Below are 18579 nucleotides of genomic sequence, written 5' to 3'. Positions count from 1 at the left end.
GCCTACCAACACGGGGATTGCTGGTTCGAATCCCCGTGTTACCTCCGCCTTGGTCAGGCATCCAGACACAATTGGCCGTGTCTGCGCATGGGAAGCCGGATGTGGGTATGTGTCCTAGTCACTGCACTAGCGCCTCCTCTGGTTGGTCTGGGCGCCTGTTCAGAGGGGAGAGGGAACTGGGGGCAATAGCGTGATCCTCCCATGCGCTACGTCCCCCTGGTGAAACGCCTCATTGTCAGGTAAAAAGAAGCAGCGGGTGACTCCACGTACCGGAGGGGGCATGTAGTAGTCTGCAGCCCTCCCCGGATCAGAAGAGAGGGTGGAGCAGAGACCGGGACGGCTCAAAAGAGTTGGGTAATATACCAGATACAATTGGGGAGAAAAAGGGGGGAAGAATTCATTGATTCATCTCATCTTCAGCCGCTTCTCCGGGGTCGGGTCGCAGTGGCAGCAAGCTAAGTAGGGCGCTCCAGACCTCCTTCTCCCCAGCAACACCCTCCAGCTCCTCCTGGGGGATCCCAAGGTGTTCCAAGGCCAGATTGGACATGTAGTCCCACCAACGAGTTCTGGGTCTACCCCGGGGTCTCCTCCCAGTTGGCCGTGCCCGGAACACCTCCAAAGGAAGGTGCCCAGGAGGCATCCTGATCAGATACCTGAACCACTTCCAACTGGCTCCTTTCGACACAAAGGAGCAGCGGCTCTACTCCGAGCTCCCTCCGGATGTCCGAGCTCCTCACCCTATCTCTAAGGCTGAGCCCAGACACCCTACGGAGGAAACTCATTTCAGCCGCTTGTATCCGTGATCTCACCCTTATGGTCACTACCCAAAGCTCATGACCATAGGTGAAGGTTGGAACCAAGACTGACTGGTAAATTGAGAGCTTTGCCTTCCAGCTCAGCTCCTTCTTCACCACAACGGTCCGGTACAACGTCCGCAATACTGCTGATGCTGCACCAATCCACCTGTCAATCTCCCGCTCCATCCTACCCTCACTTGTGAACAAGACCCCGAGATACTTGAACTCCTTCACTTGAGGCAACAACTCATCCCCAACCCAGAGGGAGCAAATTTAAAAAATAAATAAATTTTTAACACTCAACACCAACAAACGGGGAAAAAAGGGTGGCTGTGGTGACACAAAGTGTGTACACATAACACAAATTACATGGATTATGTTTTTGACTATCAAATATATGTTTGAATGTCAAAATAAAAACATGGCAGCCCGCTTTTGGGTGTATGTGTGCATGCAAATGTACATCAACGTCACAAACAGGAGGTTTATTCTAAACGCTTTATTACCCTAACAAATTAAATAATGTATAATACAATATTTCTGAGTCTCTGATAACAATAAAGCCCATTATTAACATATACGTACAGTATTCATGATTCATCATCAGAATGAAGTATTTCTGCAGTGTTAAAAAAGGCCCATAAGCTAGTTCAAATTCAACAGTACTCCTCGTCAATTATTCACGGCCCTCTACGAACAAAATGGGAAGTTTCCAACTTGATGGACGCCGCCGGGGTCAAAACTGCTCAGACATTTTCACAGGAAGAATTTTCCACGCCTCAATACGGGCTTACATAACAACGCTGCCGCCGCCTCGCTCAGTCTGTTTTAAAGTGGACTTGACTCGGCACTTTGGACCAGTTTTATTTCTGACTAACAGTGGGCTGATTTACTTCCTAGTTCACTACATGGCCTGCTCTCAGGACAGATAAGGTGTCAAGCTATATGCGTTTAACTTACACAGCAATGTAAACAGAACCTGAGCCTGAGAGGGGACATGAAATAAAAAAAAGAATCAGTTCTGTCAGTCAAACACAGTTAGTGTTTATACCGCTTTAAACAAGGCATCTTTTGACATTTCCAGATTGTTTTCTTCTCTCTGCAAAGTTTGCCGTGTTTAGTTCGGTCTTTCCAGGACGATAAGGCAAGGACTGGACAGTGGTGTCAGAAGACAGCAGTCACAGACATTCAGGCATTAATGACAGCTTCACGGCAGCATTTATTTGCCCAATGGAAAACTGGGCAAAGACAGTTAAATATCTTCCATTATATCTGAATGTGCACGCATTGACAAAACCTTGTCTTATTCCTCTAGAGCCGACTGTTTCTCTAGAGCTGGCTTTGCTTCTCTGGAGATGGCTTTGTCTCTCTAGAGCCGGCTTTGTCTCTAGAGCCAGCTTTGCTTCCCTAGAGGTGGTTTTGCTTCCCTAGAGCCGGCTTTGCTTCTTTTGAGACAGCTTTGTCTCTCTAGAGCTGGCCTTGTCTCTCTAGAGCTGACCTTGTTTCTCTAGAGCCGCCCTTGTTTCTCTGGAGCCGGCCTTGTTTCTCTAGAGCCGGCTTTGTTTCTCTAGAGCCGGCTCTGCTCTTGTTTGGCAGGAAACTGACAGCGGTAAGATTAAGGAAAAGCAAAGGGATAGATAGTATCTCCATACCTGCCAAGAACCCATACTGGAGGGGGAATACATGTGTGGTAAAAATTACACGCTATCTGGTGATTCTTTAAAAAAAGAAAAGAAAAAAAGGGCAAAACACACAAGCTGATGTGTGTCATGCACACTTGCAGTTCTGGGCATCTGTGATCACACCGTTTTCTGTCCTTGGAACAACCTCATAGTTTTTCTTTGCCCTACAGCGGATATAAAACTGTCTTAAAGCCTAGCATCATAAAAATCATCAAACGTCATTGCCATCATCACCTTCAGTATTTTCTTCATCTTCCTCATTGCTGAATTAGTGTGCTTATCATCCATGTCTCCAGCTTTCAGACTTTTAAGATGACACCTATTCACCATCAGATCTCCACCCATCTGAGGAGCAAAGATATATGGATGGTTTGAATGAGGACAAAATGCTGACATGACAAATCTGTTCCATGACAAGGAAATGAGGAAATCTTATAAAGTGGAAGCAGAAGATCTGTGGTGACGTTTTGCCGTTCAGCTGAAAGCCATTAAGTTAGTTACCTTCCATCTGAAACTAATGGAGAAAGACTGATGTCTTCTGTTGAGTGTGGTTTTTTGTGTGGCTACTGAGCCAGTGTATCTTTGCATGTGATTGCAAAAGAGCATCCTACCTTATGTCTTAATGGCCAGTGGGAAACTGTCCATGTGTGTTGATGGACTGTTGCAATTTCTCTTCTTTGGCCCTTCTGCTGTGGCAAAGCTGTGGAAGGACAAACATGAAATTGGCAACGGACGTTTTTTTGCAATAATATGATGTAACTTTGGTAATAATCTCCCCCTCTTGCATGACAGTGAGTTCAGTTTTCAACAGGAACATTTCAGTACATCTTACACAACCGCAAAAACAATTAGAAGCCTTTCCCTGCCAACTTCACCAACACACTACATCCATCTTTTACTAAAAGCATTTCCATGAAGTCCTTATGTAAAGAGTGTAAACTGGATTCTATATCCCTCTTACCGTTCTCTTCTCCATGAAGCTGGCCAGGAAGTCGTCGATCTCGCTGCGTCCCTCCAGAAAGTTCTCCGCCGTCTCCTCAGACTCCTCCTCTGCTTGATGGGCAGCCACTTTCAAGCGAGCCTGCAGCGCACTCAGACTGCAGCTCTTTAGGAGGACGGGAGGAGAGACCGGGTGGAGAGAATGACAAGGGAGATACAGAGGGACAAGAGAGAGAGGGAGTGAGGTTCAGCGGGTGTTTTGGTTCTGTTTGCGAGTGCTTGTGCAGATCTGTAATAGAACACCTCATCTGTATAATCTATAAAGATTTACACAGTACTTCACCAATCAAATGAAGACAAAATGACAACATTAAACAAGAAGGGATTACAAGATAAAGGAGAAGAGGATAAGACAAAACACAGAGGATAGACAAAACAACATCATAGTAAAAACAAATAGGGCGTCCGGGTAGCGTAGCGGTCTATTCCGTTGCCTACCAACACAAGAATCGCTGGTTTGAATCCCCGTGCTACCTCCGGCTTGGTCAGGCATCCCTACAGACACAATTGGCCGTGTCTGTGGGTGGGAAGCCAGATGTGGGTATATATCTCGGTCACTGCACTAGCGCCTCCTCTGGTCAGTCAGGGGGCCTGTTCGGGAGGGAGGGGGAACTGGGGGGAATAGCGTGATCCTCCCACACACTATGTTCCCCTGGTGAAACTCCTCACTGTCAGGTGAAAAGAAGCGACTGGTGACTCCACATGTATGGGAGGAGGGAGACGTGGTAGTCTGCAGCCCTCCCCGGATCAGCAGAGGGGGTGGAGCCGAGATGACTCGCAAGAGTGGGGTAATTGGCCAAGTACATTTGAGGAGAAAAAGGGGGGGATTTCCCCCCCCCAAAAAAACCAAACAAATAAATCAGAAATTGAGCTGGTGCCAATTTGGTACCGCTTCCTGACTGATCAGGAGAGATACACCAATAAGCTCCTGGACAAGGGGAGCCTTATGGAGGTGCATGCTCTCTAATGCCGGGATCAGACTACACGATTTCAGCCTGATTTTAAGACAATTTTGTCGTTGCCGACAAATTTCCAGTGTCGGGCTAATATGTCAAAATTTTTTGCATTTTCCTGCCTCGTCAGAAATCTCCTACGACATGTTCCTTGACAATGACCAGCAGGATGATAGAGTGCTCTCCGAGGAAAGGTTCGCTGAGCAGTGGCAACAATACCCCTGCAGGCCTTTTTGAGGTCTCTTCGAGGGAGTACCTTGACAGAGTCAAAAAAAAGATGGGCTAAATGTTGGCGAGAAATTGCAGAGACACTTCAGCAACCCAGAGAGTAGCTGCTTAAGCTATGCTAGGTTATCACTTCCCAAGTAGCACTAGCCGCAACAGAGTCCACAATCGTTTCTTTATTTTTCATTTCGGAACATGAGACCATCACACACAGCATTTCTGTACCCACGATTGACAATTTATTGACCCTCCTCCCCGACGACCTATGAACTTGCGCAAGATCGTGAAAGACAGCATACAATGATTGGTCAGGGTCATATTTGTAGTGTTGCAAGTCTCCCAGCCAAGACACAGCAAGAATGTATGGCACCATGATTGCCTAATCTGATATGGTGACCACCATGAAAGACAAAATATCATGCAGTCTCCTACCAACACAGGGATCTCCGGTTCAAATCCCTGAGTTACCTCCGGCTCGGTCGGGCGTCCTTACAGACACAATTGGCCGTGTCTGTGGGTGGGAAGCCGGATATAGGTGTGTGTCCTGGTCGCTGCACTAGCGCCTCCTCTGGTCGGTTGGGGCACCTGTTCAGGGGGGAGGGGGAACTGGGGGGAATAGCGTGCTCCTCCCACGCACTACGTCTCCCTGGTGAAACTCCTCACTGTCAGGTGAAAAGAAGCGGCTGGTGACTCTACATGTATCGGAGGAGGCATGTGGTAGACTGCAGCCCTCCCCGGATCGGCAGAGGGGGTGAGGCAGCAACCACGACAGCTCGGAGGAGTGGGGTAATTGGCCGGGTACAATTGGGGAGAAAAAAATCCACAAAAAAAAATGCTGCATAGGCGATTTCCTAATGCAATAAGGTCCCTGACAATGACACTGCGCCTGACTCGTGGGACAAAATAAAATGCCATTAAACTTCAGTGGTCCACTTTAATACAACTGACAACAACTCTGCAAAAACACATTCATTTCACAACCTGCTGGGTGCGAAGAATCTAACAAACATCTCCAACCACAGTACGGCATAAACCTGAAGTAGCGCCTGAGCTTCTGCCTCTCAGCCCGTGCTGCCCCGTGAAGGAGACGAGACCGACTTGTCCTCCGTTTGTCAAGGTTAACATGCATTAGACGAAAGAAGTCCAATTAGTTATTATTGTTTAGAATGTAATTATGAAGCTAATGAGATTGCAAGGCAATGTTTCCCCAGTGTCTGTACTTCACTAAACCCTCTTGATATTCACAGACAACAGCAGCGAGGCTGCGTTTGGCTCACATGATGTTTTTCCGCCTTTTTGATTAGTTTTATTGTGTTACTGACTTCTTACATTGGATTTCTAGATTTCCTTCCTAATGCACAATTACGGCCTAAATTAGAAGAGTACTGTTAATGCTTTTTATGTGTTTCCCTCAACCAAAATTAAGGAGAGCAGTATCCATAAGTACTGGAATAGAAAAGCAGTATCAAAAGTAATGTCTGTACTGATAAAATCCAAACGAGACCCAAACCTGGAGAAAGGCTATCTTCCATGCTGACAGGTGTAAAAAGGCAGCAGGAAAGTTGACTGTGAAAGTGTGTTTTTCTGAAAAGGTAGATGGTAGGGGTGGGACAAAATATCGATACGGGAATATATTCTACTACTTCCTCTTGCAATACGTTATCGATACACTGGCGCCAAACATCGATATTTCTTATTAAAATATGCAGGCGCTCTCAATGGACTCCCCCACCAATTTGACTTACAAATCACTACTTCGTGACTCCTCATGGTGGCGCTTATCAAATGAATGAGGTAAACTTGTGGTGAAGAAGAAGAAACTCACAGGGGGGAAATGGCAGACAGCGTGGACAACGGGAGAAGGCAAATCAGAGGCACCGCCATCTTTCAAGTTGAAAGTCTGGGTCCACTGTGGCTTTTACAATACTGATGGGACAAACAAACTCGATAGAGACTACGCGGTATGCAACAACTGTCTCGTGAAGGTTAAGCACACAGGCAACACCACCAACATAACAGCCACCTTGTTCGTCATCATCCTGACCTCGTCGTGGAGACAACGGCTAACGTGACCACAACTGGAAGTCAACCTACAATAAATACGATGTTTTAAGCAAAGCGTCCCTTTACATCCCCGAGGGCCACCAGTATTACCAAGTCTACCAGTATTACCACGTCTACCAGTATTACCACTTCTACCAGTATTACCAAGTCTACCAGTATTACCAAGTCTACCGGTACTACCAAGTCTATCGGTATTACCATGTCTACCAGTATTACCAAGTCTATCAGTATTACCATGTCTACCAGTATTACCAAGTCTACCAGTATTACCAAGTCTACCAGTATTACCACAGCTACCAGTATTACCACGTCTACCGGTATTACCAAATCTACCAGTACTACCAAGTCTACCAGTATTACCACATCTACCAGTATTACCAAGTCTACCGGTACTACCAAGTCTATCAGTATTACCATGTCTACCAGTACTACCAAGTCTACCAGTATTACCAAGTCTACCAGTATTACCACGGCTACCAGTATTACCACGTCTACCGGTATTACCAAATCTACCAGTACTAACAAGTCTTCCAGTATTACCACATCTACCAGTACTACCAATCTACCATTATTACCAAGTCTACCAGTATTACCATGTCTACCGGTACTACCAAGTCTACCGGTATTACCACGTTTACCAGTACTACCAAGTCTACCAGTACTACCAAGTCTACCAGTATTACCAAGTCTATCGCTGGGGTTACTTGCAAGGACCTTCGCCCAGTGTCGTAGACAATGAAGGTTTACGCTGAATGCTTCAAACACTGGAACCAAGATGACGTACCGAGTCGAAAATATTTCCCTGAAAAAGCTATTCCAGAAGTCCGGGTAGCGTAGCGGTCTATTCCACTGCCTATCAACACGGGGATCACCAGTTCAAATCCCCATGTTACCTCCAGCTTGGTCGGGTGTCCCTACAGACACAATTGGCCGTGTCTGTAGGTGGGAAGCCGGATGTGGGTATGTGTCCTGATTGCTGCACTAGCGCCTCCTCTGGTCGGTTGGGGCACCTGTTCGAGGGGTGGAGGGGGAACTGGGGGGGAATAGCATTATCCTCCCACGCGCTACGTCCCCCTGGTGAAACTCCTCACTGTCAGGTGAAAAGAAGCGGCTGGTGACTCCACATGTATGGGAGGAGGCATGTGGTAGTCTGCAGCCCTCCCCGGATCAGCAGAGGGGGTGGAGCAGAGACCAGGACGACTCGGAAGAGTGGAGTAATTGGCCAATACAGTTGGGGAGAAAAAGGGCGGGGGGAAGCTATTCCACAGTTGTATGCAATGATGAGAGCAAAGCTGAGTATTTTTATGTTTGTTTATTTGTTATGTGTATATATTTATCACTTTTTGCATAATGTATTTGTTGCTTTTTTTCTGTTAAGTTAATTCATGCAGATTGAAAATATTTTAGTGAAGCACAGTTGTATCCTTCCTTCAAACATTTAACCCCAGAACTGTTCTGCTAGCTGGCAGTCAGGCCTTTTACCGGTTTATGACTATTTTACACTGGAATGATGGCACGCGTAGACACGGACAAGTTGCAGTCAGTGTGTGTGTGTGTGTGTGTGTGTGTGTGTGTGTGTGTGTGTGTGAGTGTGTTAAAGAGGCACTAAGCTAAGTCTCTGCACTTTGTTAAACATTGTGTCATTTCAGTTGTCAAATTCTGTGAAACTGAGACCACAGTGCAGCGAAGACATAATTCCTGAGTGTCTTTTCTTCTTCAGCTACTCCGGTATCGTAATGTAACATGATGTATCGTGATGTATCGCAATGTAACATGATGTATCGTGATGTAACATGATGTATCGTGATGTATCGTAATGTAACATGATGTATCGTGATGTAACATGATGTATCGTGATGTAACGTGATGTATCTTGATGTAACAATGTATCGTGATGTAACGTGATGTATCGTGATGTAACATGATGTATCGCGATGTAACGATGTATCGTGATGACTGTCCTGCAGCGTATCGCATATCGCAGAATCGATGTGTCATGACTAGTGTTCGAAATTCCCCACGGCATCTATGGCAGTTGCCGTGGAAGCCCTCCCGTTTAGCATTAATGCCCTTGTAAAAAGCACTAGTTGTAAAGGCAACATTGCTGCTGTGCCCTTCGTAGCCGTTTTTTCCCTCATTGTAACCGGTTTCAAGCCAAGTTTCTGCTGTCTGTGTCCGTGCGAAAGTGACCCCACGTTCCTCCCATTTCAGTTATGTCACTCACAACCCCTGACCCTGTGTGCTCATTTACCATTGCCCAGCATCACTGCTGGGTTGGCGAGCGGCGGTGTAGGGTGTAACGCATGGTCTAACATTACGTTAGCTAGCTAGCTAAGCAGCTCTAACAGGTGAGTTTGAAGATAAGTTACATGCATAATTTTACCATATTCCCATCGATCATAACATGTGACTATATTAGGTCTATATTCTGGTACTTAAGCCTATATTCCGAATAAACTGATTACATGCTCTGAATAAACTCAGCCTCCGCAAATATTCCTGTATAACGTTACCTCCCCCGAATTTGTTTTCCCGCTGTAATTCCCTTGCCTTAATGCTTTTGTTATGTCTCCAACTGCTATATGCTGCTAGCTAGCTAACCAAACTAGCAATTTAGGCATGTGCATTCAGATGTTAGTGTGTGTGAGGTGGTGCGGGTTTGGTATAATCCTTTACTGACAAATATTTCACGTTTGTATATGTGGAATTTATTACAACTTTAGTTATAAAACCTTTTCAAGTAACCTCTGAAATCAATCTTGTAATATTTTCTCGTGGTATTTATTTGCGCAATGGGGTTGTGGGCTTGGATTTCTCAGTTGCCTTTGGTGCCCTGGCTATTTGCCTTAGTGCCCTGGTAAAATTAGGCGTCATCCAAGGCAAAGTTGCCTTGCCCTAAAAACAACTAATTTCGAACCCTGGTCGTGACACTATGGTTATCGTAGGCGGCGTCTCGTGATGGTATGGTATCGTGAGTTACTCTGTGATCCTCCCCCCTAGCAGACGGCAGCCTCTTACCTCACTCAGCTCATGCTGTCTCTGCGTCTTTGTCTCAAAGGCGCACTTCATCTGCGTCAGGTGCTCACACTGCCGACAAAGACGTGAATACAAGATAGAACATCATCACCTGTTTCCCACGCAAATTTTCAAGTTTAAAGGAAATAGAAATATATTTAATAAATTTTTATTGTTTTCTGGAAGTGGAAAAGCTGACATGTTAATAAAGAGATAAAGCGATTAAAAAGTAATGGAAACTGAGTTTTCAAATTCCTCTACTGACAAAAAAATCTCATCAGCCCTTCAGTTTCCTCTGAGAATGTTCTGAATGATGAAGATTGTAATGAGAAGAACACCCGATTCACATTCTCGTCTTTTCAAACATTCGCTCAACAGTCTGAGAAACGTGGCTAATGGCATCACTGGAGGCTTCAGCTTGTGTGTGTGTGAGTGAAAGGTGCAATAGCTGACCTTGTAGAGCATCTCCTGTCTTTTCCCCTCCAGCCGCGGCTCCATCTGAAGATTCCTGTCTGAGGAGCACAGAAAAGACACGTAAGCCCAGACAAAACTGAATGCTGCCCAAGCTTTCTGTTTCAGTGTGAATTCAAGGGGTTGGGGAAAGTGTGTGCATCTTTGTGTGTGTGTGTGTGTGTGGGTGGGGGGGCTCACTGGCCAAGTCCACTATGCTGGTAACAAGGTCTTCTTTGTCGCTGGTGACCTGCTTGAGCTGCGGCAGGCTCACAAAGAACTCCAGCAACAAATCCTCCTGTTCTGACATGTCCTTCAGCTGGGAGACGCTGAGGTGAGGGAGAGGAAGACACATCAGACAGATGGAGGGGAAAAGAGGGTGACAGAAAAACAGAGAAAGAAAAGCACGTCAAGAGGAAGCAATATCATTCATAGATTTTGTATTATGTCACTTGGTACAAACTTGATAGCAACAATAGTAAAACAGTGCAAGCCGAGCTTCGAAACACCATAAAAATATACGCAGAACTAATCAGACATCAGAAACACTTTGTTTGTCGTTTCATTTCATGTGCCGTTTCCGCCAGCCCACAGCAGAACAACACAAAGACATAAACACATCCAAAACTACAAGAACACACATATCCAAACTGACACATGTATCCAAACTAACACACATATCCAACTAAACAAAAATCACTGTCCAAGGGAACAAACGCCAGCCAGGATGACTGTCAGAATCGCCGGTCTGCATGGGCTAGCAGTTAACTTAACCCGCCCTGTTTCCGCGTCCTGTCAGACCGCCCTTGGCGTTTCCTCCTCGGGCACGGCTCCAGGTAGGGGCCGTGGTCCCCGGGCCCACCAGATGAAGCAGACCAAGCTCTCCCAGCCAGACACCCTCGCCACCCCTCCCCGCACTCCTCACGACGACACCAAAAACACCACAGTCAGCGCCAGGTGAGGCCGTCGCTAGACCGCCCTCGGTGTTATCAGAACTGCAGGTCTGCATGGGCTAGCAGTTAGCTTAGCCTGCCCCGCTCTCCCAGCCACCAAACGAAGACAAAACTTAAGACGCAGACGTGGACAAAGACACTGCATGGACGGTACTGGGTGAGGCCGCCACAAACATGAATTCGCACCGCCATCATATACTTAATGATAAAACCGTTTATAAAAACAGTTTATTAAGCAATAAAACAAAACAGTCCACCACCAACACACATAAAATGCACATTAAACAAAAAAGAAATAAAGTCATGACTCATATTGTTCATCTAACCTCATTCATTAAGACAAACACGTCTATGTAATCAGTCTGGGGAGGCCTTGTGTAATAGTGTGTTTTGCTCCTTGTTTGCTTTGGCGCTGTAAATGTGTACTGCTGCAACACTGTGCAGCTTCACCACAGGGATTAAAAAAATGTGTACAGCATCATGAAACGGTTCTCCTTAAGCCACACTACTGAAGCTTTGTTGAAGAAATGTAACACTGAATACTGTGTGAAAGCAGGTACCCTGGACTCTACCTCATTTCAGAGAGTTCAGGGAAGAATTCGGGGATCTCAGGCATCTTGTACATGTGGCCGTTCAGTCCAACCTACGTGCAGGGTGACAAACAGACAATGTTAACACTAAGGATTCCTAACAATATGTTCCTTCCTGGTGCAATGTACAATACGTGTTTAGACTGGACCGAATAAGGGCTCGATCAGCTTGGACGCACTCCATACACAAGCACGAAGTGTGCCACGTGCCTCGATTTTGCCAGCTGTGACAGAGGCACTTTAAAAACTCCACTACTGTCAGTTAATTGGCTGGTGTAGTTAAAAATATTAGCTGACTTATTCCACCACAAAATTCGGTGTGTTATTTTTTCATTACCTGAATAAGCAGCCAGAGAGCCCTTGCTTTTGCTCCTCTGTAAAGTGAGAGTCGAGAAACAAAAAAAAAAAGAAAAAGAAAAAAGATCCATCTGGGTCCATTTTTGCTTACAAACGTTATCAATGGAGCCAAACAAAAAAATCAAGACCCGCCTCTTTTCGTCCAACAATACAAGAGAATAGAATGAAAGTGACGCAGAGCATTTTTCTGTTCAAAGCACAACAAAGTAGAATCATTTTCAACTCAGAATGTATTAGACACTGCCTCAAAAACAGCAAAAAGCCTGTGTGTATGTTAAATGAATTGTAAAATGCCTGTGTCCATGGTATTAATCAACATCGTACCTGCGAGTCTCCAGTAGGTACAGCTAGTGGCAGGTCAGTTATCAGTCCATATGGGGCTGGAGCTCTAGGTGGCCCATGCGTGGTGTCTCCCCCCTGATGATGCATGGGAGCTGGGGCTGGGCCTGGGGCTGGGCTGGGCCCCGGGGGGCGAGGACTGTAGTGATAGCTTTGGGGAGGGTACGGAGCCATGCCTGACGGCTTGTACAAATTGCTAGGGTAGTAAAGAGAAGAGGAGATATGACACAGAACAAGATCGCCAAGATTACAAAGAGCATAAAATCAAATTAAACAGAAATATTTAAAAATATAAATGAAATAAAATGTCTCCTCATTTCAAATTTAGTTGAGTGTTGAGCAGCCATTTTCAATCCAAGCAGAAGATGAGCATTGGGCCTATTCAACTGATTATAGCACCTTTTACAGCACATGAATTGAGAGAACAGACACTCAAAAAATGCTACATGATGATCTAATGTGAAAGTATGTGACCTTAAACGGGAGGTGATTTGGCATGGTCACATCACATGAATCACTGTTCCAGTAGACATCTTGTTAAATGTTCCAACCTTCTGTGTAACACTAACCTCCAGCAATTCAAGATGGTACTTATCTCAAATCTATACGACTCAAGGGTACTCACTATGGAAAGCCAGTGGAGCCACCAGACATCAGGACAGGCGGACTCTTCCAGAACTCATCCAGTAGACTCTGAATGACTTTGCCTAGGTCTGAGTGCATTCCAAACTACAACACGCCGGGAGACAGCACAAGGGCAAATGAAAAGATGAGGAAGAAAAGAGAAAACAAAAAAGTTAAATTAGAAAAATGAGAGGAATGAGGGGGAAAAAAAGCATCTTTTGATTTGATTTGCTGATAAGATGCTAAACCACCTTACCATGAGCAGTCTGCTCCAACTAACTAAGGTAAACTTTACTATCCCACTAAAGTCGACTAACTAACTAATGCCCCTTTTCCACTGCATGGTATCGGCTCAACTCGACTCAACTTGCTTCTGTGTCGTTTTCCATTACCACGACCAGTCAGAGGTCTGCACTGATTTTGGTACCTGCTCCAGTTTTTTTGGAACCTCAACAAAGGTGGTACCAGAAAAGTGGAAACAGTTACCAAACTGTCGGTACTTTCCAGTAATGGAAAACAAAAAAGGGCAAGTTGAGTTGAGTTGAGTTGAGCCGGTGCCATGTAGTGGAAAAGGGGCATAAGTAAACTACTACCTAGCAAACCAGTCCCACACACAGTCAAATAACCAACTACTTACATTGGTGATGAGGGGGCTAGTGACCATGGTGCCATTGTTGCTGTCAACTAGATGGTGACCAACAGGAGGGTAAACACTGACTACTGGCTTTTCCTGCGGGAACTGAGGAGGAAGCAGGCTAGAAGAGAAAGCGAGAGGGAGGTAGAGAAGGAGACAAGCAGAGAAGGTTTTCAGGTTTACCAGTAGGTCAATCAAGCTGAAGGCTCTCTTGCTTTGTCCATAGTGTACAATTATTAAGTGTATATGTGTGTGTGTTTTCATAGTTATCTTGTACCCCATATAAACTTGTGGTGCACATGGACAGTGAACCCAGCTCAGAGCCTAGTCTCATGTTTCACTACAAAGATGCAAAGAGATCTGAGGTCATAAACTCACACATTAACACTAATGGTGGAGTTGTTGACTGTGAACGGTATCCTGTACTCCACATCCCTCTGGATCTCTGCAAGGCTAGAAGCAGAAAGACAAAGACATGGGAATATCATAATCCACAACCACTCAGGACCCACACACAGCTAAAGAAATTGTGCCTGTAGAAATTATTCTGTACAGAAACCAAACCAGAGAGTTGGAATGACTGTCTGATCTGACCAAATTATTAAGAAATTGCGAGACCAGAACTTTGTTGAAAATAAATAAATAAACGGAGTTCCTCAAATTAAGAGTACGACTCTCTAGACGTGATTGAAAAAAAAAATCCAACATGGAGTGGCAGGTAAAGTCTGATAAATGAAGTGGTGATATCCACATTTTCCACTTATTATGGCAAAACATGATAAAGCCACGAGGCAATCATTTCAAAATAATATTTAAAATTTGTAAGGCGTGCATTTGCAGGTGAAGTGGGAGGATATACAGCGGCTGAGAAAGAACGCAATGATTTTCAAATATATTTCTCAAAATAAATTCCACCAACTGCTAGGCCTAAACTTTACAAGCTATAAGAAATATCATCGCAGGTAAGATTTTTAGATAATATTACCGTTTCATTGTTGGGATATCATATATAAATACTGGCTTATTGCAACAACCCTGATATAGTTTATTTTACCAGTTGTTTAAATGATTTCCTGTAATTCACTGGTAGTCACCCACTTTATCTTTGGAAAGTTTTTCAGTTTCATTTTCTTCAGCATTTTATTGCTCATTTTATCAATAGTGCTAGTGTGTCTGTCTTCCACAAACTATTAAGAATATGCCAAACGGTTCACCCTCTTCCCAGTCAACTGCAGATATAGACAGACAGACAGACAAACAGACAGACAGATATTTTCTTGTCCTACGAGAGGATATTTGTTTTCATATTTTGCACAGAACCCCACATATAGTAAATATACAAGTCTTGCAGAGCTTTGATAAACTGATTTTAGATAAGCTTTCCATCCATCCTCCCCAATCTCCACTTCTTCCCAGTGCTACCACAAAATAGTAACACAAATGACAGTAGACTGTACAATCCTCAGTCTCTTACACTCATTGGCAACTTTCACAATGAGTGAGAGACTGCCAGCGAACTCCATCTGACTGACAGGAGTATATTCTCATATAGGGGGTATTTCATTAATGAATGCAGATGAGAGAAGATTCGTCGCTGAAGGATAAGGCTCCTTCACTAAACACATTAAGACTTTAATCTGAGCTGCGAGTGAAACATTAAGCTCCTCTCAGCATGACAAATGAAGGACTGGTCCCACTCCGTACCAGCAAGCCACAACACGAGAGTCACCAACCCAAAAATACTACATGCTAACGTTAACGGTCCTGAGTAGGTGAATGACGCTGCTGGCAAACCGGTATTTAATTCTCATTTCACTTGTTGCCCGTAACCAATATGCCACTACCATGAGGGTTGTTGGTTTGTCCGTTTGTCTGTGCTGTGGTTGTGTGCTGCCTGCGGTACTGCAGTATAGATAGGGTGTTATGTGCACCATGCTTGTTGATATATTTTGTTCTTATTTCTATTTCTTAGTTTATCTTTTATTTCTATTTGTTTCTATTTTCTTGTTATCTTGTAAGTTTTTTCTTACAAGCGACTGTAAGAGAACCCAACTTCCCCTCGGGGGATGAATAAAGTGTTCTGGGTCTGGTTCCGATCTGATGAAGTAATTTAACGTCAGTTCCTCCAGTCGGTTTTAATTTGCCCATTTTTACTGCGGAATCAAGTTTCACAGACAAGGCGAGACTACTAGATGGCTGGTTAACGCCACACAAAAGGCGAGCTGTGTGCTTTAGTCAGCGCTGCCTGCCTGGTGATGGGCGCCAGCCACATAGCCGAGGAACACGCCATGAGTGGGGGGCCGAGTCCAGGCAGGGGGCAAACACCCAGCGCTGTTTACATCCGGAGCAACCGCTTTACGACAGCTAACGACACAAACCAGTCAAAACAGCCGGCATGACGAGTCAGTCGTAATAAATCCATCACTAAAACCCAAAATCAGCCCAAAATCAGCCAGCACAAGTCAACATTAACTACATATCAGTCATAGTCAGTAGTCACTATTCATAAAGTGGATCCAAGAGAACACCAATGGATGTTTATTAAGTCAGGATTCATGAAACTTAAAGGTTTAGTTGAGTTACAGACAGTGTCAGCTATGGACAGGGTAAAGAGCAGAGTATTACCAGAAGATTACAAAAGTTATTTGTTTTTAGTTCACAGGACGAGGACCACAGAAGGACATTTCATTCTAAACGTCAGTACGCACGTACTGCTTTAAAGCAGATGTGTATCTCAGTATGTGGCGTCAAGCTGTGGAAGTCTTTAGAGGAGGATCTAAAGGGCGGTGCAAATATCTTTCACTTCAAGAAAATGTGTAAGGAAAGAATAATTAGACAGTATGGAGTCGTCAGGTAACGGGGTTTCAGTTGGTGGGGAATTGCCGTGTGTGGCTTTTTGATTCTTTTCATGTCCCATGTTGCTGTACGTGTTAGTTGTTGAGTAACTGACTGACAGACCATCTAGTGTGTAGTGTATTTATGTGTGAGTAGGGGGCAGTGAGTTGTGTATTTATGTGTGAGTAGGGGGCAGTGTGTTGTGTATTTATGTGTGAGTAAAGGGCAGTGAGTTGTGTATTTCTGTGCGAGTAAGGGGGCAGTGAGTTGTGTATTTATGTGTGAGTAGGGGGCAGTGAGTTGTGTATTTATGTGTGAGTAGGGGGCAGTGAGTTGTGTATTTCTGTGTGAGTAGGGGGCAGTGAGTTGTGTATTTATGTGTGAGTAAGGGGGGCAGTGAGTTGTGTATTTATGTGTAAGTAGGGGGCAGTGAGTTGTGTAGTTATGTGTGAGTAGGGGGCAGTGAGTTGTGTATTTATGTGAGTAAGGGGCAGTGAGTGGTGTATTTATGTGTGAGTAGGGGGCAGTGAGTTGTGTATTTGTGTGTGAGTAAGGGGCAGTGAGTTGTGTATTTATGTGTGAGTAGGGGGCAGTGAGTTGTGTATTTGTGTGTGAGTAGGGGGCAGTGAGTTGTGTATTTGTGTGTGAGTAGGGGGCAGTGAGTTGTGTATTTGTGTGTGAGTAAGGGGCAGTGAGTTGTGTATTTATGTGTGAGTAGGGGGCAGTGAGTTGTGTATTTATGTGTGAGTAAGGGGGGCAGTGAGTTGTGTATTTATGTGTAAGTAGGGGGCAGTGAGTTGTGTAGTTATGTGTGAGTAGGGGGCAGTGAGTTGTGTATTTATGTGTGAGTAGGGGGCAGTGAGTTGTGTATTTATGTGTAAGGGGCAGTGAGTTGTGTATTTATGTGTGAGTAGGGGGCAGTGAGTTGTGTATTTATGTGTGAGTAAGGGGCAGTGAGTTGTGTATTTATGTGTGAGTAGGGGGCAGTGAGTTGTGTATTTATGTGTGAGTAGGGGGCAGTGAGTTGTGTATTTATGTGTGAGTAGGGGGTAGTGAGTTGTGTATTTATGTGTGAGTAGGGAGCAGTGAGTTGTGTATTTATGTGTGAGTAAGGGGCAGTGAGTTGTGTATTTATGTGTGAGTAGGGGGCAGTGAGTTGTGTATTTCTGTGTGAGTAGGGGGCAGTGAGTTGTGTATTTATGTGTGAGTAGGGGGCAGAACAGGGGTCCCTCTCCCTGCTGCTTCTCTACCACGGAACGTGTAACCGGGGTGTGTTGGTGGCGAGCTGCTTGTTCCTCTCTGGAGCTGTGCGTCACCATGAGCACAGTAACTCATCATGAACATGAACATGAAATAACCAGTCAGTCAGCAGCAAACACAAACCAGCCTGAACAGCTAACAGGTCAACAAAGAGCCGCCATAACAAATCAGCCAGTAAACACGTAAGACAACAAGGCGGTTAATAACAACCGGCGCGTCTGCAAGCAGCGGTGTGGGTTACCTGGCGTGAGCCGCCTTGAGGGACTCGATCTGCCGCTGTCTCTGCTGCTGTAGGCTGTTGACGGGTGGGAGCGGTCCGGAGCTTTTGGACGACAGGGGGAAGAGCCAGTTCATCCTCTCTTGGCGAGACCACGTCCGGAGATGAGCGACGGGGTAAAAACGGCCTCACACCTACGAGGGGAAGACGGACACATACGCGGCTACGCGCCTAGCTAGCGCACAGCTTAAACCTGGCGTCGGGCTAACCGCCTTAGCAGCTGTTGTTAGCTAACGCTAGCTAGCTGTTAGCTGACGCTAGCTAGCTGACTGACTAGGTTTTCTCAACCGCCGTAACGAGTTTGTAATCCTACGTGACTGAATAAGATGGCATAGCCCCGGCCGACGGAGGAAACGGGGATTTTATTTGTGTCCTTAGGAATTAATGCGCCTTTCTTTTATTGTTGTCACAAGTAGCGTGAGAAGCGAGACGACTTGCCGTGTAGGGACACGGTTTAATCAACTTATTACGTACTTCTTCTTCTTCTTCTTCTTCTTCGCGTCTAATTCTCTTCTTCTTGGTGTA

General features: G+C 45.2%; 1 protein-coding gene across 1 annotated transcript; it reads right to left on the bottom strand.

Moving 5' to 3' along the window:
• Nucleotides 1-1290: 1290 nt before the first annotated feature.
• Nucleotides 1291-18493, bottom strand: vps37a (VPS37A subunit of ESCRT-I). Its single transcript, XM_056280188.1, has 12 exons — nt 18019-18493; nt 14061-14135; nt 13686-13803; nt 13050-13153; nt 12410-12620; nt 11711-11781; nt 10387-10514; nt 10189-10247; nt 9739-9807; nt 3441-3584; nt 3091-3179; nt 1291-2824 (listed from the first exon to the last, which is right to left on the bottom strand). The coding sequence occupies exons 1-11, from the start codon at nt 18129-18131 to the stop codon at nt 3099-3101; spliced, it is 1173 nt and encodes a 390-aa protein (XP_056136163.1). The 5' UTR covers nt 18132-18493; the 3' UTR covers nt 1291-2824; nt 3091-3098.
• Between the last annotated feature and the right edge of the window lie 86 nt (nt 18494-18579).

The sequence above is a fragment of the Lampris incognitus genome, chromosome 5, assembly GCF_029633865.1.
Source record: "Lampris incognitus isolate fLamInc1 chromosome 5, fLamInc1.hap2, whole genome shotgun sequence".
In the NCBI taxonomy this organism is placed as follows: domain Eukaryota; kingdom Metazoa; phylum Chordata; class Actinopteri; order Lampriformes; family Lampridae; genus Lampris; species Lampris incognitus.
This window is presented reverse-complemented; position numbering and strand designations above follow the sequence as displayed.